At 46.2% G+C, this 26,069-nt stretch overlaps 1 protein-coding gene across 1 annotated transcript; it reads left to right on the top strand.

Moving 5' to 3' along the window:
- The first annotated feature begins 20,882 nt into the window (after window positions 1–20,882).
- Window positions 20,883–25,028, top strand: LOC139059627 (uncharacterized). Its single transcript, XM_070538046.1, has 3 exons — window positions 20,883–22,324; window positions 23,422–23,510; window positions 24,283–25,028. Exons 1-3 carry the CDS (start codon window positions 21,473–21,475, stop codon window positions 24,392–24,394), a joined length of 1,053 nt encoding a protein of 350 aa, XP_070394147.1. The 5' UTR covers window positions 20,883–21,472; the 3' UTR covers window positions 24,395–25,028.
- The last annotated feature ends 1,041 nt before the right edge of the window (window positions 25,029–26,069 follow it).

The following is a 26,069-nucleotide window of genomic DNA, read 5'->3' as shown; positions in this document are numbered from 1 at the left end:
CTCAGCTGTCGTCTCTTGTCTTAAATTGCGCTTCTTTCAACGGTGTCTTAATTTTGGCAAACAGCCAGAAGTTGTACAGGGCCATATCAGGAGAGTAAGGAGCCTGTTGAACTACAGGAGTCTGGTTTTTCGCCAAAAAAGTCAAAATCAAGTGCGAGAAATGTGCAATAGCATTGTTGTGATGAATGCGCCAATTTCCTGTTGACCACAACTCCGGTCTCTCGCGACGCACAGAATCACGTAGGTGATGGAGGACATCCCTGTTGTACTCTTTGGTGATTGTTTGATCCTGTGGTGCGTACTCGTGGTCTACCACACCGCGGGGGCCAAACAAAGCAGCCAGCACCACTTTGACGTTGCTGCGCACTTTCCGGCATTTTTTGGTCTTGGTGACCTGGAATGCTTCCACTGTGACTATTGGGATTTGGTTTCCGGGTCATACCCATACACTCAAGACTCGTCACCAGAGATTATGGTGTTCATGAAGTCGGTTTGTGGAACCAAGCATGTCCTGTGAGTCTTCAACACGAAGTTGCTTTTGCTTCACCATGAACAGCTTCGGCACGAATTTCGACGCAGCTATCTTAGCCAAATAATCGGTCATACTAGAATGTACAGAAAAAGTGCTGATGCCCACCTCTTCCGCCATTTCTTGGATAGTCACACGACGGTCCCGCATCACCACAGCGTTCACTTCGGCAATGACCTGGCCATTTCGGCATGTTGATGGACGACCGGAGGGTGGCTCGCTCTGCACTGATGTGCGGCCATCTTTAAACCGGTTGTAGCACTCCTTAATCTGTGTGCTGCGCATAGCATCGTCACCGATAGTCGTGTGAATCTTGCGAATGGCTTCCACTTGGCTGTCGCCAAATTTCTGGCAAAATTTGAAGCAGCGCTGCTCCAGTCGCTCCGTCATTTTCTTTGCAATAAAAAACATATGAGAGCACTGGGCACTACCTCACTCAAACGCTGCGTCCCAGCGACTGACGCTATCGGCAGGCGGGAAGGTTGGCCGATGCAAGCGCGCTTGTTTCATATCCATCAGGTGTTAGGAAAAAAATAAATAAAAATAAGGTGGGATACTTTTCTGATTGATTTCGTATGTTGAAGTTTTAGGACTGCAGAGGAAATCTGTGAAGCCGTCCATGATCTATTGCAAGCGATATCTGCAGAACCCCAATGTTACAGTTTCGGTGAGACAAAACTGGATGTGGTTGGCAGACCATTTGCGGTGAAGTTAGCTTTGTGTTGACCGAATGTTTAGGTTGGGGCTTGTCTTGCCGCTTCGCAAAACATATTCTGCACAACAGTAATCTTACACTCTGCATTATAAAGCATGATCTTGGATGTGCCACATAAGCATATGCTTGAGTAAGGTTTAAAGAAAATGGAATTGAAAGAGCATGGACACCATGACTGAAAATCCATCTATGAGTCATTTGGGCGTCATGTCCTGCAGGTTGAGAAACGCTGGCTTAAGGCTTGGACAACGTCACGTGCTGCATTAGAACTTCACACTACTTTGTTTACGTGTGTTTGATCAACATCTTCACATTTTGGTTGGGATTTCTTCTAAGACGGCGCATACATTTTGACGGTGCTTCTTTTTCATCGTATGCCTGGCTAGTAGAAGATATCACTGCGTCTTTCATTTTTTGTTTCACTATTCATTTTTCTATAAGCAAGAACTGGCGAACAGTCTCGTTTTCACGCGTTTATAACCGTGAAATATCGTTCCTCATATCACATGTCTTCCATGCTGACATTGGACCACTTTGATGAAATTAGGAAAATAGTTTAATTTAAAATACTATCAACACTGAGTATACAAAATCAAGCACAATGAATATACGTGTTTCACATTTCACACTTCGATCTAAGCGGAACGACACATATCTCAAGAACAATGCCTAGAAATTCTAAATTACTATATCTTTACTCTTTGTCGAGTAACTATAACATGGTATTCATTGTTTAGTGATGTGACAAATTCATTGGCGCAACTCGTTGCTTAGTGCCAACCACTGATGAAACGCACTCTTATAATGCCACCATCTACATTAAGCGCATTTCAAACATTTATATGTCATGAAAATAAAATGACTCACGACAACCACACATTCTCTATGTCAGGCACAGCGCAACGAATTTCATGGTCTTAATGCATTATTCTTGCTCGTGATAGTGTAGCACGGTAATCTTATGCCAGACTGTGCTTTTACTAACTTGAAGCAAGGGTGATGATTTCACTATAGGCCGCGAAATAAAGTAGACTCACGTAACATTTTTATCTTGTTCCGTTATTATTTACTGAAATTTTCGGAACTCAAAACATGGGCTCGCCTCCCATGATTTTTCACACAGAGCTCAAGTAGGCTGCTCTCAATCTATTATTCTCTCTAAACAAACATTTTGTCCTTTCTTTCTACATGTGAACTTTATTATATTAAAGAAGGTTCCACCCAGAAGGTTTCTGATATGGATTCATTGGATCCTCCTTATCGAATCGAAAACTTCTTTCCATACTCTTTCCCAATACGCCCTCATTGCACATGAATCCCGCCTTGGGTGGCAGTTATTCATGTCCAGTGAGCAGATACCAGTAAAACCGATCAACGGCTGAAGCCGAACCACATCAGTACAAAATACACATCCTTATCGGAACATTTAAACTCTCTAGGACACCAAAACATTTGCAGAACAGTGCAGAAGTCTTAGATGCACTCATATACACATTGCTAATAATCGATGCGTGCAGACCTGTTGGTACAGTAAGTCCTGAACGTTGGTTTGCGTCGGCACTGCCTTTGTGACAGTATCAGGGCCGACGCCGTTGGACAGAGTGGGTGTGGTCGTCGCCTGAGCCAGATGAATAAAAAGGAGAGGTGAATTCTTGCACGGGTGAGCCTTGATTTGCCTCCATGATACGCGACATTGTGTGGCTCGTAGCGGCAACAAGGCTAGAGACAGAGATTCACTATCGCCATACACAAGCAAAAACCGGAACCGACGCATTTCTTCCCCTGGTCACGGCTTGTAAGCTACGCATTGCAGTCATTTCTCAGGGACACTATCATGACCTCAAGATAATTATATCGATATACCAGCTCGCGATTAGGAACAACAATCTTTCGCATTTATTATTTGTGTAAATGAAGGTCAGTAAATATAAGTAATAAAGAAAGGAAGAACTAAAGAGAGAATAATACTGGTACAAAAGGAGCTGTATATAGAATTCCGGATAATGTACTCATATAACAGCACGAGACTACTGTAACATTCACAGAAAGCGCCAAGAAGATGGCAAATTTTTGTTGTGCAAATTGTAAACAAAAACAGGGCATAGCCGATGTAAACATTGCGGAGCACACCTATATATCAAATAAACTTAAGTGAAACGTTAAGTGGAACAGGTGATAATGCATCTGCTGGAAAAAATATAATAAAAATATAAACCATGAGGTCTTATGTGCTAAAACCACGATCTGATTATGATGCACGCCGTAGTGGGGGACTGCGGTAATTTGTACCACCCGGGGGCTCTTAAACGTGGATCTACATCTAAGTACACGGGTGTTTCCGCATTTGACACCCTTTTAAATGCGACCGTCGTGGACGGAATTCGATTCCGCGACCTCGTGCATAGCAGCCCAATACGACAGTCTCTAAGCAACTACAGAGGGTGACTAAACTTTCTGATTCCGACCGCTTTTTTAATGCAATTTAGATGGTCCAGGTGAGTCGATTATATTTGATATATGATCAAATAACGTGGAGCGCAAGATGTACACGTGCTTTTACGAAAATATAAATTCCAAATGTAATTGTGTTCAGTAGTGGATTAGTTGAGAGTGACCGCTTGCATGCTTTAAAAAGTGCTTATTTAAATTTGGAACCTATATTTTTGCATTGAGTTAAAGCAGTTCGATCTCCGTGGGATCTCTTAAGTGGGAAGTCTCAAAAGGTACGGAATTTTATTTATTGATTCATTTATTTGTGATACCCTCAAGGTACATAATTGTGCATTGCGGAGGGGAGGGGCGAGAACACATTCCAAGAGTAAAAAATATAGGATTAGTTCAAGTAATTTCCAAGGAACAAAAGCAATATGAAAAAAAACTAGTAATGTATTCATAACAAATAACAGATACTTACATAACAAGAAAATATAGAAAAAGTACACTTTAGCAAGCAGACAATGTTCACAAATACGTACATAATTTAGTCATTTGCAACCTTACATTACATTATGTTGATTCGTGCATTCTTAAAACGAGTGGCATCACTCATGCTTACTAATGATGTAGGTAGATTATTCCAATCGACTGAAGTCCTAGGAAGGAATGATTGTGAGGACGCGACGGTGTTATGACGGGGTACGTTAACTTTATGTAACTTTATGTAATAATATGTTTACCGCATTTTCTACAAACCAGTTCCGGCTTCATTTTGGAGGAGATGTGGCATGACGTCATCAGGCAGAAGGTGGTCATGAGGGAGCAGAACATGGTGACGTCTTCTCCCATGCTCTGGCCGGTAATAGCACCTGCTATGCTACTGGAAAAAGAAATCTGTTACTATAATCTACTGGCACCGAGGTTAGCTGGTGTTTTTTCTGCGTTTCCGATGTTGGGCACCCTAAATTACCCCAAGAAATGTCGAAAGCTTTATGTCAATAGCTTTATAGGAGAAACGCTTTGCTTGTCTTGCAGAATCATTTGTCGAAGGGGTTGCGAGAGTTGTGTGTTTTGTCAGTGGACTGTATACCAACAGGAACGCAATTCTCTTGGGGCGATGCGTAGTTGGGTTCAGGTGCATTGTGCGTGAATATGAGATTGTTAAGTATTTAGTGTACTGTGTAGGGCTCTTAGTGTTTTCGGAAAAGAATGTAACGTGGCATCGTTGTCAGATACAATGCCTAGCAATTTCTGCATTGCTCGGAAAATCCGCGCATTTGGCTCTCCAAAAAAGTGTATTCGTGTTACTCTTAGGAAACACACAATTGAATTAGTCGATGTGAATTGCAGGGATAAAATGTATTCTAATCACCGATCGCTTGCGCTATAGCAAGACCATTATAGCCTCGTGTTGTGACAATGTTTCTTATTAAGACGAAAGCACGGTTCTTCAGCGGTAATATGCTTGGAAATGTGTTTATTTATTAAGTCGTGATCTTTGAGTTTCAAAGATTGGCAGAGCTCAGTAAGGACTTCCAGGTTTTCTTCAGCATAAGCAACCTTATTGCTCTACCTGCAAAATATCTCGCTTGAGCTGCCTTTTTGATTATTTAGGGGAAAATGCGCAGAACCAATTGACGATGATTGTTAATGCAGACCAATAGCCAAATGTAATGCAGACAAATAGCCAAATGTTTGTTGAAAGTGTATACCGTGTGACGGAGTAGAATGAGGCACTGGCTGAAAGGCGTCATTTTGTGCTTACATCTGCCCATCTTCTAAGTGCACCATCAAAATTTCTGAAAACGTCAAGTAAATCGGAAAACTTCAAGCAAGTCTGAAAACTTCAAACAAGACTGCAAACGTCCAGCAAGTTTCCAAACCTAAAGCAAATCTGCAAACATCAAGCATGTCTGCAAACGTCCAGCAAATCTTACAACGTCCAGCAAGTGTTAAAACTTCAAGAAAATCTGCAAACGTCGAGCCAATCCGCAAACGTCCAGCAAGTCTGCAAACGTTAAGCAAGTCTGTAAACGTCAAGCAAGTCTGCAAACGTCAAGCAAATCTGACAACTTCAAACAGGTTTGAAAAGGCCATGCAAGTCAGAAAACTTCAAGCGAGCAAGCAAGCCGGAAAACTTGAAGCCAATCTGAAAACGTCAAATAAATCTCAAAACGAGAAGCATGCCTGAAAACATCGTGCAACTCTGAAAACGCGCAGAAAGTCTCAAAACATCAAGTCTGCAAACATCACGCAAGCTTGGAACGACCAACAAGTCTGCAAACATCAAGCAAGTCTGTGAACGACATGCTTGTCTGAAGACTTGAAAGCAAGCCCAAAGACGCCCAGAAAATCTGCAAATGTCCAGCAAGCCTCCAAATGTCGAGCAAAGCTGCAAATGTCCTGCAAGTATGAAAACGTCCAGCAAGTCTGCAAACGTCAAGCAAGTCTGTGAATGTCATGCTTGTCTGAAGACATGAAAGCAAGTTTGAATACACCCAGCAAATCTGCAAATGTCCAGCAAGCCTGCAAAGGTCGAGCAAAGCTGCAAATCTCCAGCAAGTTTGAAAACGTCAAGCAAGTCTGAAAACGTCACCGGCTTCTCATTGTCTGCGCCGTCACGTGCCCATTGCCGCACGCACTGGGGCATACTTCGAGTCCACCAGATGGCTGCAACGTGACGTCAGCAATGGCACACCCACTTTATTCAGCTGGAACCGTAGAGTCGCCGTGGCATCTGGGAAGCGTGGGCGTCTGAGAAGCCTGGGCGTCTCGCAACCGGGATACTCGGGTTAGATTCCCTCCCTAACATCAGCTGAAGAAATTTTCTTTTGAAAGCCAATAATTTACTGTGCTACAGGAACCTCAACGAGAAATTTGACGTCAATACGAGTATTCTTTGAGTCGTTTATTACTCATTGCGCCGTCGGCAATTTTTTTCGTACCATCTTTCGGTACCGCGGACTACGACACATTTTTGCTTAATGTTGTATATAATGCTTTCACATTAGAAAAACCTGAAGGAAACTTAAGCTTCGCCTTTAAAGGGCCTCTAAACCCCCTCCGATATGTTTTAAATATATGAAGAAAACACGCGCATCGAGTTCAGCATGCCGCCAGGATCAACGATGCCAACACTGCAGCGCTACGCAACGCGGGCGCGCCACAATATTAAACAAAACAATCCCATGCTCCTTTGCAGGCCTTTCCCGCATCCCCAATGGTCATCGTGACGTCTCCAGGGTGCATCTGGTGATGCCACGAGCAGCAGACGCTGTCGATTGGTCGAACAGGAACTCACGACTTCTGTTTAGTCTGCTAGCAGGTACGCGCGCTCCCTGCTCTTCCTCGTCGTGTTGCACGCTTGTGCGCACTTGCGGATCGTTAACAATATACGGCCCGCAGCGCAAATGCCAAATGTCTCCGGTTCCAACACAGTCATGTTTAGCGGTCTTATTAGCTGCGCGAATAGAGTCCGACAGTATTTTGTGATGGCATCTGTGCTGTGCTTGGCTGCAAGAGTGCCAACTGGAAAAACGAAACGACGCGACACGAGCTGCCTCATGATGACGCCCTCCGCTGTGCCGGGTTTGCGCGAATTTGTATTCCGGCAGAATAAAAGCCCAACGGCAATTTACGTGTCTGTGGGCGCCACTTCAGTGTCGTACACGCAGCTGCATCGATGATACCATTAGCGCAATGGGCTAAAAGCCTGTGCGGGAATACGGCTGAACGTACAGTCACAACCTTAATGGCAGTGAACACAGGAGCGCGTGCCAGTCAGTACAGGAAGAAAACCCTGATCCACAGATAGCCCATCTTTGTAGTTTGTGGAGATAATGGACGCATTCCCTTATCGTCTGCTACCGCCGCCACCGCACGGAATCTAAATGAAGCAGCGAGTAGTCTCATGCGCATGCTCATTTTTTGCGGCCTTTCACTAGGCTATCACAGACGATGCCCGAGTGACATGTGGGAGTGGATCTAAAAAGCCTACTAACTAGGATAGTGCGGTATATCCGCTCGCCAGAGCGTTCTGCGTGTACAATGCGGCCCACGCTCTCGTGTTCAATGTCATAAATATTGTGACTGTACCAACCCATATTGTCGCTACGATCTGGGGTAGGTGGTGAGGGAAGCTGTTCATCTCCAGCCGAGGTGCTTCGGCACGACTTGTCACCGTATAGAACCATATATTGGCGAGCCTTTCGATACCTGCGCGCCACACAGGGAACATAGCGGTACGCTTCAGCACGGACCGGCACGGCAGCAACAGCGGGTAGCCGAGAAGCGCAAAGTCGCGGTAACCGGAAGCAGACAGTGTTTCGAAAAGCGCGCTGGGTATGACGTTCGTCACGTGACATTTGAAGGAGCGCTCGTCGACGAAGAGAGATGACGATTCTTATAGGGGGGGATGAAAATATGGGATGAAGTGCAGCACAGTAACTGTGTCTCAATAGAGGGCACCTCAACCGCGCGGCACATGGGGATAAGGGAAAGGAAAGTGGCGTGAGACAGGGAGAGTTGCGGCGGTGGTGGCCGGAGAGGGCGGCTCGTGCATGGGGCAAGTTTATAGCCTCGATGTATGTGGTGCTATGTCGCGCTTAGTCGTGTTGAAGCAGTCCACAGCCGCTCCGACTGCGTCTGCGCGCGCCTCGCAAGGCCGGTCTTACAGCGACGCCCTGCGTGGCCACAGCGTCCTAACAGCTGCAGCTGAGCCTTCTCACTACCCTTCAAGCGCTCCGAGCAGTGACCCAAAAAAGGCGTCGAGGACACCAGCGGACGAACGGAGAGTGGTGCAACAAAGAGCGAAACGAGCGAGGGCCGCGTTGGGATCATCAAACGCGTGTAACTCCGCTATTACGGCACTATTAGAAAAACTCTCGTGGCTATGCGCTCGTTTCACACTCATGCGCAACAGCAACACCACAATTAAATTCTAACGTTTGGGTGGTTCGGGGTCCATTTAGGAGTGTAAACAATAGCATTTAAATATCTCTGACTTGCTGTCACGTCTAATGTAAACCTAATGTTTTCTGGAAACGCTGGTGGCGAACGCTATGCAGGAAGGCGAGCTTCGCGGTTTTTTCTTTCTGCGCCCCCCCCCCCCCCGGCCACCGCCGCGCTGCCCCGGATACGCGGAACGAGTGCCATCTGCGTGGTATTGCAAGGAATCGAGGGGGGCGCGCCGTTCCTCCTTAGACAGAGCTCCAATGATAGCTGGAAACGGGGTTCGTGTTTGAGTTTCCACGTATAAGAATTATGTTTTTCGTATATTCAAATTACAACCCGGCGCTATCATTTCTGTTGGTTGTGTGTAAGTGGTACCTTACGAATTTTCTGACGGGTAACAATTTGAGAAATTGAAATAGTTCAGTAGGGTTGATGCGCCACGCGGAGAGCTTGCGTGGTTCGGGATGAATGGTTCTGTATGATCTTCATTGCGATAGGAAATGTATGGACAGTCCAGGTCCATTTCTCCCGTCGGCGTCGGCGTGACGTTCCATATGGTTGAAAGCGTGTGAGGCTGAGCTGGCGAACGCTGTTCAATCTCGCGTGCGCCAGTGAGGGCCACCAACGGAATGTTGGCCCTCTGCAGTCACGCGTGAGGCACGGCGGCCAGGTGAGGGAGGCCAGGCGAATCGCGGACGCCGTAGTAGACAACTTTCGCGGACGCCGTACGGATGCTTTGCCGGCGCTCGTGTGTCTTGGAAGGGAACGTCGATATTTGGACAGTGCGCGTAGTGCCGGTAGCTTTGTATGTGCTGTGCTTTTGACATTTCGTTCGCGTTGAAGCGACAGATGCACGGTGCTTCGGCTTTCGAGTGAGACTGCCACTTTTTTTATTTGTAAGCATCAAATGGCCCGTTTAGCGAAAAAAGCCGGCGTCTGTCGCATGCGCAAGGGAAAAACGGCAGGTAAATTCTCGTTCGCAGTTAAGCCACATGATGAGCCGAAATAGAGCACCAGGTGTTGCGTGAGAAAGAGGCTATCGCCGCGACTCGTAACCCGATGGGCATCGGCGACATGCGGCGTTGGCACCTCATGCTGACTCGGGCTGCAGCCACCGCTATTGCACATTTATCGCAGTTCAAAACTCATCGCACCGCTTAGCGCTGTTCAATTGGACATTAATGCCGTCGCATTCCGCACTCATAAGAAGTGGCATTTATTTCAGGTTAGCTTAGTGAGGGGGGTGTATGAGTTTGTCTTTCATTTATCTACATACCGAGGTATTTAAATTGCTAGAATATGGCTATGATTTGCTATTGTATTAACACCACCTAATGACACGTCTCTTCATTAAATATCATAATTCCAGAGTTCCTAGCTGATCTTGAGGCCTAGTTTGGTCGCTGCGTTGCACACATAATCGCAAGTGTTTATTAACATGCTGCATTGTCCGGTTTTATTATCCGCATACATGAGTCCGCGGACTTTCTGTTGTACCATTTGTTAATTACGCGCGAAGGATAAATTAAACCCTTATTCACTGTTTTCCCGTCTTTTCTCTATGGACTTAACGTGAACCAAAAACAAGAATGGGGACCGATGACATTCTTGCTTCAGCGCATGGTGAATTTCTATTACTTCAATACACTTTCATTACATCACACTTTTTTGACATGGGCGTGAGATGTTTCACGCCCTCTATTGGTGGGCATGGTTACATTTTCATTACATGATTGATGATGATGATTACATAGTGGCATCCGCTTTGGAACGGCGCGGTGAAAAAAAGTCACCTAGCTTGGTTGATTTAACCAGGTATGCTATACATGTCGTTTATCTTGCATTCTTGCATGCGAGGAGCCCAGTAGTCACAATCGGTGGGCACCCCCTCCGCTCTGCGTAACTGAATGGGCGCTGCAGACAAAGAATATCGAATCTGTAGAAAACACTCTGCTATGTATATTTTATTCATACTTTCAATATACGCAGCGGGAAACAACTTCGCAATGTTTAGACATTATGGTAACATAGCTCTAATTCTGTGAGAAGTTTGATTATCTCTGTGGCAGGGCAATATTTCAGTGGTTCTTCCGTTTCCCTATTACAAGCTCAATCATGAAAACTGCGCTACAGCCGGCAAGTAATAGCGCAAAAATCACTAGGAAACGCCAGAGGTCAGCCAATTGATCTGACCGATGTTGGGTAGCTGGACTGCCGTCTTTTGTGGGACTCACAGGGCACGACCATGCTTCCATTAAAAATCCCCCTTCCCGGAGTCTTCGTACAAAATTGTGAAAAGCTACTTTGAGTGCAAAACTCTTGCGAACAAGCATTGCAGTCAGTATTGGGTTTAGCGTATCTGTAGATTCAACAAATCCAGAAGACATCCCCTGCAAACAGCGTGGAAGCCTGTCCATAAAACACACGTGGTCCTTTTGTTTCGCGCACGACAGGCAGCGTGCAGCATCCGCGGCCTCCAAGAATGATCTGTCTTTGGCGGCGTAGAACGCTAAACTAAGCTTGGCGTGTAGGCTTGTGAAGCTATCGTTCGCTACGACGGTGTCACGAATCATAGTACCAACGCGGAGGCATGGGATGATAGCGTTCCGGCTAAGCTCATCGTCAAGTTCCTCGATTGTGTCCATAACATCGCCGTGAGAGCGTACGCTGAGCCGCGAAACGAGTTCACCACGAAAATAGTTTGAGAAAGGAAGGATGGCGATGAGCCAGACGCTGTACACGGCACCGCGTGCCAATTGAGATCTTCTTCTACGAGGAACCGGTAACGAGGTAGCGTAAAAAGACGCCAGAAGGAACAGAAAGGAGCTCATCACTGAGGTAAACTGCCAGGAATGTCTTTCTCTGAGGTCAGCGAGGGTTAACGCAAGTAATGTGCACATGAGAGACGCCAGAAGAAGACACAGTCCAAGTTTTGCCTCAACGAGAATGTTTGCAAAAGACGTCAAGACGAAGTTAGCATTTTTGACATAGAAAGCATCATTGTTTTCAGAAATAATTTGGTCAATCTCACCGTATTTGGCAACGTGATAGTTAAGAACGACCTCGTCTCCCATGATGTCAATGTTTCCAGACATGAGCGCGTTCGTAAGAGTTCTTTTGTTCCTGCCAGAAAACCATTTTGTGGTGACGTTGTAAAAACGAAGCGCTCGTAAGACAAATCCTGTGATCTCTGATTGGCAATTATAACTTCTGCTATTCTCTTTGGTGCATCCGACGTATATTACTTTATTTCTGAGTTGGCTTTGCCGGGAGAGTCTCGAACGATCTTTCGCAGAATGAAATTGGCATTCTCTAGCGGATGCTGCGAGAGCATTCTGTTTGAGGCGCAGACATTGTATGTCACTCTCATTGTGGCTACAGCGTCTACTATGGTCACACGACAATGTTCGCGTGTTCAGCAGTGTCATGAGGTCTTTCGACGCGGTTCCTCCAGCAGCACTTTTATCAACTAATAAACAGTCTACCAAAGCGAAATTTACGGGACGTGTGGGACACATCTTTAGATATTTCAAGGCATCTTGGCCTAGATTTAGGGCAAGCATGTTCGTCTTTAGACCTGCATTCACATTTTCTATTATGTATTCATTAAGAGGTATTCCTGGAAGCGTCCACAAAGTTGTGGCCAAAGGAAACTGGCGGAGAAAAAAAGTGTTTTCGGGATTCCAGGACCCTTTCCACGTGACCAGTGCCACCCGATCATTCGTCGAGATGTGCAATAGTAGATTGGCAAGGAATCGCTTACCTTTCTCATCGGAAGAGCCGTTTCGCGTCGCGCCAGAAGTGCAGAGAATGCTCAAGAGCAAATAAAGAAGCGTTGCAGTTTGTGCAGCCATTTGTGGGATGAACAGGTTCCTGTAGTTGGAAAAATCAGGGAGGTTTTGGATGCATTGTGTGAGAGAAAAAAAATGTGCGTGGTGTCAAGAGAAACTCTTTTGTACGTGCTATATTACTTAAGAAGTTTTCGTTCTGACCCTTTCATAGGAACTATATAAGGTCGGATCGCTTGGTGTTGGGAGCATTAGAAGCGCATTTTTGGCCTGGTGTTGTTCATACAGAGTGAAATCTCAAAGCTGAAGAGTATTTTATATGAGAAAGAAGTGTGATCTAGAACGGTTACTTTTCACAGAAATGCTATCCGTCACTAAGACCATTACATAACCTCATTGCCCGCTCATAACTCTTGACAGCTGGGCGATATGATCGGAAGCAGCCTGTTTAAACTCTATTTGCTTATATGTATACTTGTGTTTACTGAACAATCTTTATAACAATGTTTATAATACCAATTATTATTATTGTTATTATACCCATATCTGTTTCAAGTCATATATACCATACCATGACACTTCAGAGAAAAAAGAAAGCGCCATAGGAAAACTAAAAGCCTGCATATTTATGAAGTAAAGGTCTACGATGTGATACTAAGACGAATAAATGGATAACCTATTTTTGGTAAGTGAGGCTATTTCGAATTCACATGCCTAATCTCACGAAAATTATTAAACCACACTGCTGCCTTGGCAACAATTCTTTCAAATATTTCTATTGCGCAGTTATGAGAAAAAATTGGCTTGTGTTGTTCCTGTCCTTTTAGTGGTGTGCGTTATGCCTGATCCGTCTTCATGAGGTAATCTGAGCCAGCTAAATGGTGGCATGATTCAGTTTTACTCGCGTGTTACCGTATGGGTAGAGCGCAGATATGCGAAGGGACCTAACAAAGAATCAACAGGTAGGACCCGAAAAGTGTCTTATATACCTAAGCCTAATAAGGCACACGAAATGTTAACTACTATTAAATTGTATACAGCACGGGAGCAGAGCTCTCCTGCTATTTAATGAAAGCTTGAAGAGTTCCGTATATGAACATAGGCATAGCTTATATATGACGCACTGCTATAAAGGATTCCGCACATTTACTTGAATAGCAGAAGACGTGTCCTCACTTGGGCCGTTGCTACGTTTCTGAAGGACATTTCCCGTTCTTGCAGAGACACCCCGTACCCGAGACTGCATCTGGCGCCACGAACCTGCTGACACGTAAATAGGGGTAATTTACATTCATTACCGTGCCTATAGCGACGTCCATGTTCAACGGTATTGACGCACGTACAGCTGAAGAGACGCATTACTCACCGTACACCTAAATAACTCCACATTTTCTGGACCTGCACTCTAAAAACTAAGAGAGTGCCGGGCACTCCCTTTGAGGGAGTAGCGGCTTGTCCCATATTTCACTCTCTTTTCGAGAGTAGATCAACCCTCTTTGAGAGAGAGTAGGTCAACTCCTGTTGACAGAGTTTTGTTACTCCGCCGCAAGGGATTGCTAGTACTCTTCTGCAGAGTGATAATACTCTCACCGTAGGGGTAATGGCACTCCACCAGACCGAGTACTTCTACTCCCCAAACAGAGTGCAACTACTCTTCCCAATACCCTCTTAGCGAAGTCCTGGCCACGCATGCAGGCAGGAAATCAGATCAAATTAGGGTCGCTGATACACCGTTCTCTAGGCGGTTCCTCAGACTCAGTGGCCCGATTCCAAGCGGCCTTCAGAATAGGCGTGAGCAATGTTATGCAGGATTTTAAAGTCATTTTTCCTGGCTATTTGCTGCCTACCATGAGTCGTGACGGCTCGTAATCGGCCTATGCGTATGTGTCCCTAACGCCACTGCGGAGAAAAAAAAGCTAATTCACATTTAATCCGCAAATATTTTCGCATATTTCACAATCAGGAGACACATAATCTAATTAGAACACAATAGTCGACGGAATCAAACACTTATGGAGAGAATCACATTGCTCTATACATCACGTGGATTCGAACCCATGTACACTCGCATCTATACAATTCAAAGCACACATCCTAACCATTACACCACAAGGCCACCACGCTCAGTCGTGTTGTTTTAGAGCTTATATACATAACAAATGTATTTGAGGAATCGGCTGCGGTGGTTGGAGTTTCTCTGCAGTGTGCTGTGCTGTTGTGTACTGGAATACGTTTGCGTTTGCATCATTTCCATTCCTTGCTACGACTAACGGAGGAATACAACGTAGACGACGACGTGAGAACTATTCACGGCTTGTCGTCACCCCAGGAAAATAACAAATGTGCCGTTCAGCTCACGATCGAGTGCTTTTCCAGTCCATGCATTATATGTTCTCCGAAATTACGCGGATACAAAGTATCGTGCCAACCATCCACGTATGTGAATTTAAGTCGCGCGTATACTGGTGAGCATTTCTGTTTATTTTTTCCGCCAGTTCCATTCGTATGTGGTCAACTGCGATGCCAGTACCAGGCATTTCGACGTGCCTCACGCTGCCGTGTAGGCGTTCTTTTCAGGTGCATTAGTTTAGAGTTTGGTTCAGCCCGCTGTGAGCTGTTGTCCTGCATTAGCAGCGGATCGTTAGCGTTTTGAAGAGCACGCATTCCAGCATTTGGAGACTGCTTATGCCGATAGCCGCGTCACATGCATTGGCACGCATGTTTAAATGAGTAATGTGTCCACTTGTTACGCGTGCACTGCTCGTATCCTGTGGCAGTGCTCGTTCTAAAAGCTTCGAAGACCATCTACATTCATACGTGTGTTCAATATATATGCACAGGATAGACTTGCCGGCTAGTTGGTTGAGCATTTTAGAAGAGACAGCGCAACACAAGGACGACGCAAAACATGGACAACACCACGAAGCGCTGGTGTGGTCGATGATTTTTTTCGTCCTGGTGTTAGCGCTGTTTCTTCTTCCACGATACACGCACACCACATGTACGCGAAAGTTTAGGAGTATAGGGCGTTAACTTTGTTTTCCCCGTTTCCTCTCAGTGTCAATGGCACAATGCGTTGCCCGAAATAGCGCACGCTTACCCCCATATTCAGAAATGCATAATAACTTGAAGCCCATGCTTGACTTGATCTAAATGACGCAAGTCGTGAACGCACCAAAAGAAAGGCAGTGAGCGTCTGGGGGACGTTCGCACCAGGCGTCGTTTATATAAAGTCAAGCATGGGCTTTGTATTAATATACATTTCTGAATACGGGGGTTAGTCATCTACTTCTCACAGAAAATGTCGAAGAAACGCCCACCAAAACCAGGCACATTCGTAAACCTAACTAGGCAATACGAAGCTCCATAGAAAAAGAGTGGTATTAAAAGCTTTCAGTATTTTTCTTTACTCCAAAATGGTTGCGCTCTCGTGGTTTCAATGTACAGAGATGATGCAGCGTTAGCTAAAAAGCATGAATTTCCGAACTCCATGCCAAAATAAGCTTGTAAAATTATTTAGGTGCTAGAAACCAGGGTTTGTAGCGATCCTTGAAAACCCTTTATTTCTAAAATGCCATTTTCAAGGCATTGAAAAGCCTGGAATTTTTAGAAGTACTGGAAAGTCCTTAAATTTCTACACTTGGCTAGACATAGCAGACATTGCCAAGTGTTTTTTTTTCCCTTCTGTGACATTCTTCGCATGTCACAGAAGGGAGGTTGCTGTGGAGGTAATAGAAGGAAAGCGACATCCTTAAAGTTCAAATTACAAAGGAGCTGCAGATACCAGTTTTAGGCACATGGAACCGGCGACAAATGTACTTGGAGGAGCAGAAGCAGGAAGCTCAACGGTTGAGGCATTCAAAGAAAAGCCGTGATGAGTAAATTGAGAGCTACAGACACAATAAAAGATCACCTTTCTCCGGTGCTGTGTTGTTCCGCGATCTTGAGCGCGCGCGCGCGCGGTGGAGAACTCCGAGTGAAAAAGTAGAGCGCTCGCTACGCGTTCCTTTGAACTGCGGCGGCCTGTTCTCTTAGAAGCAAAACGATGTGTTCTTTGCTCAGCGTGCATGAATGATACATTGCCATGTTCGGGGCCAGCCACCTACAGTTGAAGCAGAAGATCACGCTACGTTTTGTTCTCTATTGCCGCAAGAGTAGAACTACTCTCTCTCTCTGAAGGGGGAGAGTGAAAAGCACATTTCACTCTCTCCTTGGTGAGAGAGTGAACAATGCATTTCACTCTCCTCGACATTTTGCGAGAGTAAAACGACGCTTTGAAGAGTGAACCGGCCGCTTCACTCCTGCGATACCCTTCCTAGTTTTTAGAGTGTGCGTGCGGGAAGCATAATTACTAAGGCAATTCGAATGCTGCAAAGTTATTTGAAAAATATATTCAGGGGAAAATTGCAAACGATATACAGCGCACAACTTTTACTATACTCTTCACCGGGAGCTGTGGAAGCAAACGTTTTTACAGTGTAAGCTGTTGTGGGCTCATTCCAAAGGCCGTTTCGGGTGGCGATGGTGTCCGCCGCCGCCGCCGCTGGTGTCCGTGGCAGCAATCGATGGGAAATAAAAAAAAGACCCAGTTTCCACCGGGATCGAGCTCTAATCCGCTGCGTAGTAGTCAGCTACTGTACCACCGAGCCGTGCCAATGCTTCCTTGTATGCAGCGGGAAAATGCCCGATAATCGCGCCCTGTAGCGCTGGCAGAGACACACGATGTGACATGCGCGCTGCGTATAGTGGACACGTGCACGTTTTGCACTGCGCTTGCATGTTATTACACCTGGTAGAACGCCTTGTAAAAGATACACATGTACCGGTACAAGGCAGTTAAAGAATGTTTCAGCAAGAAAAACAAGTTTAAGGAGATGTGCACAAGAATGATAGAAAGAATAAAAATTCTCTGCCTGAATAATTAATGTATGTTTGATGTTTAATGGCGCCAGGGCCAGGTATGGCCACAGAGCATCATGCTAGTATTAATGAGTTCCCAATGGACTGATGGATTCTGTGAAGGTAATGTTGCGTGGCTGTAAAGGGGCCTAAAAGCGTTGATGTAGATTATATAAAATCTACGTATAAAATTATGACAATGACTAATGGCGTACACTGTGAAAACTAAAATACATTGCGAAAGAATGATGGAATATACAAAATATGTTAGATGCTTAAGTTGACTAGTGCACTACTGCCTCTCCAGAGCCCTTAAAACACAAGGGCCAAGCGGCACGTGCTATACAAAGAAAGCTATCATAGCGGCACCCTCCGGTAAGGGAATGCGCAACGAATTTATAGATCTTGTAACGTGTAGCACATCATTAAAGAAAGCGAGGACTCTTTTCGTCTGAAAAAGCGGTTCTTTACCAAGAAACATAGCCGGATGCAGGAGGAAGCAATGTCGTTATGCGAAAGGAAAATGTTTCCTCCTGTCTCTTTCGGCTTCCCGGCACTCCAGGAAGACTTGGAGGACGATCAGCCTGTCACCACATCTACCACAGGTTGGAGGATCGTTAGCGTCAAAGTCATGAGTGCCAAATGCGTGTCCTAATCTGAGCCTAATGAATAGGACATCTCTTCTTTACGTTTTCGTAGTTCGGTGCCAGAAACTTAACTTCGGCTCAATTACGTGAAGCTTACTGCTCGTTTCAGCGTCCCACAAGCGTTGCCAGCGGCTTAGTAGTTTCAGAAGGGATGTCACTGCACCATCATCATATTTAGCATTGTGTTGTGCCACTTGCCTTGTAGTGTGAGATTCGCTCTGCGTAGCGTACATGCGTTCGCCCTTTGCATTTTAATTGCGCATTATTACACTAGGTGGCACGCAATGTGGCAGCTGGTTCCTGGATTTACGCTTGGAAATGCGTTTGTTTGCTTGAAATCAGGGGTACAAGCAGGACTCGATGGAAACCAAAGGTCAGTGGGTCGCCTCGCATTGGGCGCTCCCGGGAAGACTACAACCGAAGCTGTGCAGGGTGATATAGGCAGGACTTGTTTCGAAGTGAGGGAAACTCACAGTAAAATTGATTATGAAGAACGACTGAGGAGTATGGAAGAAAGTAAATGGGTTGGGAGAGTGTTGAGGTATCTGTACAGGTAAAACCTTTATTGACACTGGAGGAAAAGAACTAGGAAGCCTACCAGCAAGTATGCAGCCTGAAGGGTGGGCAGCACAACAACAACCAACGTCAAGCGGAAAGTCAGAGAGGCTGAAATAATCTCATTGGGGGCAGTATTGGAAAAGAAACCTGACATGAGTAACTACATAGGAGAACAAAACGAAATCAGGAAAGAAGCAATTTATAACTCAAAGGGAAGCTCATTACTTTTGGAAGCAAGATCAGGGTGCCTTAGAACATGCACCTATAAAGCGATATATAAGAAGGAAGAAGAAGCTTGTGCTTGCTGCAGTAAAGCTAGGGCAACGATGGAGCATGTTTTATTAGGATGTGAAGACATCTGCTCAGCGGTTGATTTAGGCACCACTGGCCTCCTTTAAGCCCTTGGGTTCAGCGAGAGGAGGGGAAAAGTAAACATGCCCGCAATAGAGATTAGTAAAAGGCGATCGGAAGATTGGTGGAAGAAAACGGAGACGTACAAAATCAAAGTTGACAATGGGGGGTCAGAAAATTTGGTTGTGGGCGTTCAGAGTATTTTTTTTCTTTCTAAGTTTAAGTAGGACATTAGGCAGTATAATAGCAAGAGCTTGGTGGCGCAACCCACCATTCCGTTCCAAAGGCGACGCTCGTAACATCCATCCATCTTGCCATCCGATGAGGTAGCGGTGCAACGTTTATAGGGAAGTCTTGAGGAAGGAAAATAAGAAAATGGATAAGTGTAAATAGAAGATATTAGGACAATCATGTATGACATACCAAGGTAATTCAAGCAGGTTAGGTGACTGATCTTCACCGCATCGTTTTAAAGGAAATGACATTAAATCATCATCATCATCATCCTTACCATCGTATTTTGCCATTTCACATACGTGACGCGTAGCGTCGATACGCACAAACTTCGCCATTGCAGGTTCGTTATATTCCACAAGGTATTCTGCACGTAGGAGTTGCATATTGCACTTGGTGCTAGAGGCTCTTGTGTGTGTGCGTTTGCGTGGGTGCGTGCGTGCGTGCGTGCGTCTGTGTGTGTATGTGTGTGCGTGTTTGAGTGAGTGCGTGTGTGTGAATTCGCTTCCTAAAAGGGAGTATGTTTGTAAGTGAACTACTTCGTTGCTGGTGATGTTTGCCGTGAATTGGTAAGAAAACTCAATAATCAATTTAACTTGAAATAATAAACTATGCAAAGCATGCTGGCACAGTGGCGACAGCAGCATATGAGCATACAAATGTGCACTGTGTGACAATCTTAATGCATGATTGCAACATCTGGAAGGAGGCTTGCTTCTTTCTCAGTAAGCAGCACAAAGTCCATATTTTGGCTTTTCTCGTGCAAACGCAAACGAAGCTCATTGCATTTGTTTAGCTTGAACTTAAAGCGTCGTTTCTCGCAGGTCATGCAGATGATAGCAGCAGTTTCACAATACCTAGACATCAAGAGCAAGCCACTTGCGTTAGCCTTCAGACACATGGTTGATCTCTTGTTGGACGCAGTTGTGAAGATAACATTGTAAATAGATGTAGCCTGTGTGATCACAGCGGGAACGAAACGACCGTACGTGCCGAATGCAGGTGTTAAACCGCGCTTCGCAAATACAGTGCAAAACTAGCCGATTGAACTTCCCTTCCCATCGTATGCGATGTTTGTGCAAAGCGTTAATTTATCCACACATGTGTTCGCATTTTCATGCACGGTAATGTTTTGGGACACTTATATAGGGGGTAGAGACGCTGTCGCTCGCTAAAACCACGACTGTACCGTAGCGCAGCGAGAGTACTACTCACAGCAGGTTAAAACAAATGGCCTCGTCACAGTGTCCACAGTCTACAGGTACAGGCGAGCTATCATAAATGCGGCACAAATGCGGTTACGGTACGTTACGGTTACGGTACAGATACGGTGCAATTGTAAAAGCCCCTGTTTATCCTTAATTGCCGCGACAAATTCTTTATAAGTTGGGTATCTTTCTTCTGCGATCAGAAGCACGTGACCTTTTGTTACCGATCGGGGTGGGAGGAGCGGTACCCTTTACATACTGTTGCGTACTCCAGGGTAGCGTATCGTACTGCTGCCGAGAAGTAGCGACGCCTGCCTATCGAAGCTCGGTCGACGTTACTTATTGGGTAGCGTGGCGTTGTCGGCGGGCTGCAGGCATCCGGTAGACGATGGTGACTAAGCAAGGGCGAGACGATTTCTGTATCAGGTAGATAAACCGAAATGATACGTGCCTGCGTGTAGCATCTTCGGCGCATGCTCGCCACTTGTGTGCCCTTTCCTGTACTGGGTATAAAACGAGCACGAATAAATGCTGGGGTGTCTTCGTTTGCTGAGAACTGGTCCAGGCTGCTACTCTGTCGACACTACAAACGATACATGGTGTCAGAAGTCACGCCCATAGTGCTCGGGCATGGTAAAGCAGCATGGAACTTGTGAAGCCACCAGAGCCGCTACATTTCACCGGCGAAATCAGTAAGCAATGGAAGCTTTTCGAACAAAAGTTTGAACTTTTCTTGGTTGCCTCCGAGCCCGACAAGAACCTCGACCGGATACCTCAAAGATTGCTTTACTGCTAACCGTGGCAGGTGACGACGCACTGGAAATTTACAACAACTTCACCTTCGGGGACGATGAGAGCCGGGAATGTTACGCAACTGTCATAGCCAAGTTAGATACCCACTGCGCAGAACAGCTGAATGAAGTGCACGAGCGCTACCTCTTTAGGCAACGCATCCAAGCTCAAGGTGAGCCGGTTGAACAGTTTGTCAGAGAGCTCGGGAAGATGTCTCGTTCATGCAACTTTGGCACCATGGCAGAGTCTTTCATACGTGACCAAATAGTTTTGGTACAAATGATGACAAAGTAAGGCAAAAGTTGCTGCAGGATAAGAAGTTGACCTTGGCTAAAGCGGAAGAAGTATGCAAGGCTGCGGAAATGACTGCCGCGCAAAACGAAATCTGGTCTCGAGAACAGAGACAGATTGACGCTGTCAAACTACGGGAGCATACGAAGCAGCAGCAGTGCGATGAACGACCTGCAATGTTCAAGTGCCGCAGTTGTGGACGTACGCACGGTCCGCGAAGCTGCCCTGCATTTGGCAAAGTGTTCAGGAAACGCCAAGGGCAGAATCATTTTGCTGTCCGTTGCAAGGTGAATAGACAAGTTGGAGAAGTGAGGAGCACCGAAAATAGCGAAGAGCAATTAGACATCCTTGATGTATCTGTCAACAGCCTTGGAAGATCGTGTGGCCGTGACTGGGTGGTCAGAGCGCAAGTTGCGGACGCGACGATAGACTTCAAAGTTGACACAGGATCGCAAGCCAACCTCGTACCATTCTCTGCATACAAAAAACTGCAGCCGAGGGTACTTTTGGCTAGAAGCAACTGTATCCTACGATCTTACAACAGAGGAGTCGTCAAGCATCTCAAAGTCATGACTACCACGGTGGCCGTCGGAAGCAAGACGGCAAAGATTAATTTCTTCATCGTGAAGAAGAACCGTCATGCCATACTTGGTCTGCGTGCCAGCGAACTGCTTGGACTGTTCTCGCGCACCGTAAACGACATCGGAATAAGCAACAGCGAGGCAGTTGTCCAAGAGTTTCAACAACTTTTTTCTGGGACTGGATGTATCAAGCGACCATACCGCATGGTTCTTCGAGAAGATGCGGTGCCAGTCCAGACAGCCCGCCGTGTGCCCCTTTCCTTGAGAGAGCCTCTGCGCGAAGAACTTGACCGCATGGTCAAAGCCGGCATAATAGCCAAGCAAGACCAGCCAACGGACTGGGTGAGTCCTCTAGTTATTGTCAGAAAGGACGGAAAACTGCGGTTATGCATGGACCCGAGGAAAATTAATGACAACCTCAAGCGCGAGCACTATGAGATGCCGCGTCGAGATGATATTGAATCGGAACTAGCTGGAGCACGTTTTTTTTTTCGCGCCTTGACGCCAACTCGGGGTTTCACCAGATACCGCTGCATGATGAAACGTCAACAATTTGTACGTTCGCGACTCCCTTCGGTCGTTACCGCTTTCTGAGGCTGCCCTTCAGTATAGCGTCCGCCCCAGAAGTGTTTCAAAAGGCTCTTAGCGAAATATTCGAAACACTGCCAGGAGTGCGAGTGTACGTTGATGACGTCATCGTCTGGGGTGCGACAAGAAAAGAGCACGATCGAGGTTACGAGCGGTACTAGAAGCAGCACAGAAAGCTGGTCTAATGTTTAGTGCAGACAAGTGCAGCACTGGCGTGCGCAAGATTTTTTTCTTGGCGACGTTATTGCGGCAGACGGCATACGCCCAAATCCTACCCTGGTGAGTTCTCCGTTAAGTATGCCACCGCCGGCTGACAAGCAAGCAGTGCAGCGCATGCTCGGTGTCGTAAACTATTTGTCGAAGTTCCTGCCATCAATTACGGACCGAACAAAACTGCTTCGCGATTTGATAAAGAAATACCGTATCTTTGAGTGGACGGAAAACCACATGAAAGAATGGAAAATGATTTGTGACAGTCTGAGCAAAGGTCCTGTGCTGGCGATTTTTTATCCTAAACGGATTACGAAGATGACATCAGATGCTTCGCAAAATGGAATAGGCTCGGCTCTCTGACAGCTTCATGAGGGTTCTTGGAAGCCCATCGCTTATGCCTCACGCGTCTTAACCGAAGCGCAACGTAGATATTCCCAGATAGAAAAAGAGGCTATGGCTGTTGTCTTCGGGTGCGAAAAGTTTCACCATTTTGCCTACGGCCGTAACTTTGTCCTCGAGACAGACCATCGACCCTTAATAGCTATCTCGGAGAAGCCGATTGGAGAAATGCCGCCCAGACTGCAGCGATTTTTTTCTTCGCTTGCTTAGATACCACTACAAACTCCAATTTGTTCCAGGTAAACGCTTGGTGGTCGCTGACATGCTGTCTCGAGCGTCCGTCGAAAGCCCAGAAGCAAAAATCGACGATGACGTGGAAGTTCACACGGTAAGCGTTTTGTCCTCACTTGTCAGCGAGGAAACTTTGAAGTGCTTGGCAGAAGAAACTAGTAAGGACGACTACTTGAGTCAAGTCATTCATTGCTTGGAAAGCAGTCGGCCAGTCCCTGGGACAGTAAAGTCCTGCGGAAGTGAATTGGTTGTCTTGAGTGGTGTTGCTTAAGGGATGCAAGGTGGTGATACCGTCAACCATGCGCCCTGAGCTACTTCGAAGAATTCACGAAGGCCACTTGGGAATAAATAAATGCAAATCACGAGCACGTAAGCTGCTGTTTTGGCCTGGGCTCAATGCCGACATTGAAGCACACATCAAGAGGTGTGCAGTCTGTCAGAAGTATGCACATCAGCAGCAAAGTGAACCACTCGTGGACCGCCCAGTGCCTGAACATGCATGGTACCGAGTAGGTGTTGATATTTTTCAGTGGGCCGGTGAATCGTACCTGTGTTTTTGACGCGTTATCCAACTTTCCGGAGGTGGAACTTCTAAGTGATACAACGACGGCCACAGTTGTGCAAAAGCTCAGCGAAGTGTTTGTACGGTATGGAATACCTATTGAAGTGTGCACAGACAATGGTCCGCAGTTTGCGAGTCATGAGTTTTCACTGTTTGCCAAGAAGTACGATTTCAAACACAATACGTCCAGCCCGCGGTTTCCTCGCTCGAATGGCCTCGCAGAAAAAGGCGTTCAAATAGTAAAGCGAATTTTAAAGAAGACGTCGGAGATGAACGATGATTTGTGGCTTGGATTACTCGCTTACAGGAGCAGTCCGCTAGAAGACGGTCAGTCACCTGGAGAGTTGCTTCAGGGCAGACGACTTCGCACAACTCTCCAAGACTTCAACAAAGCTCAGACAGTCGGTAAAGAAATATGAACAGTACCGAACCCCAAGGCGCAGTCTGGCACCGCTACAAAAAGGCCAGGTCGTCAAAGTACGAGGAGACTCGTGGTCGCCGAAAGCAAAGATTCTTAATGCAACTGCCCAACCAAGGTCGTACCAGGTCGCCACCGAAGACGGCGTCGTCTTGCGACGCAACCGACATCTCATGGCTACGGCTGAGCCTTTCAGCATTGCGCCTAGTGATGACGACATACCAGACGACAGCCACGAGAACGGGTCCCCTTGCCAGGTCCGACCAAACAACGAAAGTGCTCCCGCCATTACGCCACCGACACGAGAACCAAGAAGATCCCAGCACGAAAGAATACAACCACAGCGATTGAGATATGACGACAATTTTGTGCAAGATCCGTGAGCTCTAAACTTTCTGAACTGCGTACGCAAACTTTAATCGGTGATGGTGCTGTGTATTCTTCTGAGCGCATTTGTTCGTTAAAACGTTAAAAGTGTTTATTTTCCTTCCAAGAAAGGAAGATGTATCAGGTAGATAAACCGAAATGATACGTGCCTGCGTGTAGCATCTTCGGCGCATGCTCGCCACTTGAGTGTCCTTTCCTGTACTGTGTATAAAACGAGCACGAATAAATGCTGGGGTGTCTTCGTTTGCTGAGAACTGGTCCAGGCTGTTACTCTGTCGACACTTTAAACGATACAATTCCTTGTGCGAAACTTGCACGGTTAATTCAAAGGTAGATGAAAGAAAATGAGAAGAGCATGAAGTGATTAAAAGTCCATTTCGGAGCCCCTTAAATAGGCTATCTATAATCGTAGGCGGGATCTTGCTTCTGTCGCCGTCAAGTGACCGGCACAGAAAGAGGGCCCCTCCTCCTCTGGTTAAACCATGCCTGCTGCAAGGAGGAGGTTGTCTCCCCTCCGGGAATGGTGGAAGCCTGTCCGTCTCTTCTGCGCGTTGCGGGTTCGTGGAAGTGCTCCTGTAGTTTGTTCGAGGAAAGGGTCTCTCTGCACGCACGCGCACGCATGCGCACGCACGCGCGCACACGCACACGCACACAGAAAAGAGGCCTTTACACTGCGGGGCTCCCGCCAGCCTAGCAGACACCCGAAATGGCCATGGTAAATTAGGAAGTCACGCTTCATTTCGACCAGGCCTGGGGGAAGAAGGTCGGGTGAGAGAAAGTTCTTTCTGCACTTGGTGTGGGACGCCAACCATCGCAGGAGAAGTCACGCCTCATTTCGACGAACAAGGTCGCGTGAGAGATTGTCGGTTAAAACTCCTTTCAACACGTGGTGCCAGACGCCAACCCTAACAGTATATCCGGCGGGGGAGGAAGATAACGACGTGCGGGGGCCAGGAGCCGCTGTGTGAGGGATCGGCGTTTTGGTAGCAGAATTCCCCTTAGACGTGACGAACCCTTAGTTCGTACACTAAGAAATTTTCATTGAAAAAAATTTTCTGGCAGCTGGCCTGCCAGAAAATTTCTGTTATGCTATGTTTTCTGTTGTTCCTTCTTTCTGTCAATTCACAGATTTTTTCTGTTTGCAGCTAACAGAGAATTTCTGTGAAATTGACAGAAAGTTTCTGTTACGCTATGTTATCTGTTTAACATTTTTCGGTCATTTCACAGTTTTTCTGTTCGCAGCTAACAGAGAATTTCTGTGAAATTGAGAGAAAGTTTCTGTTACGCTA

This window comes from Dermacentor albipictus, chromosome 4 (assembly GCF_038994185.2).
Source record: "Dermacentor albipictus isolate Rhodes 1998 colony chromosome 4, USDA_Dalb.pri_finalv2, whole genome shotgun sequence".
Classification (NCBI taxonomy): Eukaryota; Metazoa; Arthropoda; class Arachnida; order Ixodida; family Ixodidae; genus Dermacentor; species Dermacentor albipictus.
This window is presented reverse-complemented; position numbering and strand designations above follow the sequence as displayed.

What these genes read in the sequence shown, in the direction of transcription:
- LOC139059627 (XM_070538046.1), top strand. Translation starts at nt 21,473, where the DNA reads ATGACTGCCGCGCAAAACGAAATCTGGTCTCGAGAACAGAGACAGATT. An exon ending in AAGACCAGCCAACGGACTGG is followed by an intron (nt 22,325 to 23,421) that starts GTGAGTCCTCTA and finishes AATTTGTTCCAG; the next exon opens with GTAAACGCTTGGTGGTCGCT. An exon ending in ATGACGTGGAAGTTCACACG is followed by an intron (nt 23,511 to 24,282) that starts GTAAGCGTTTTG and finishes ACTCGCTTACAG; the next exon opens with GAGCAGTCCGCTAGAAGACG.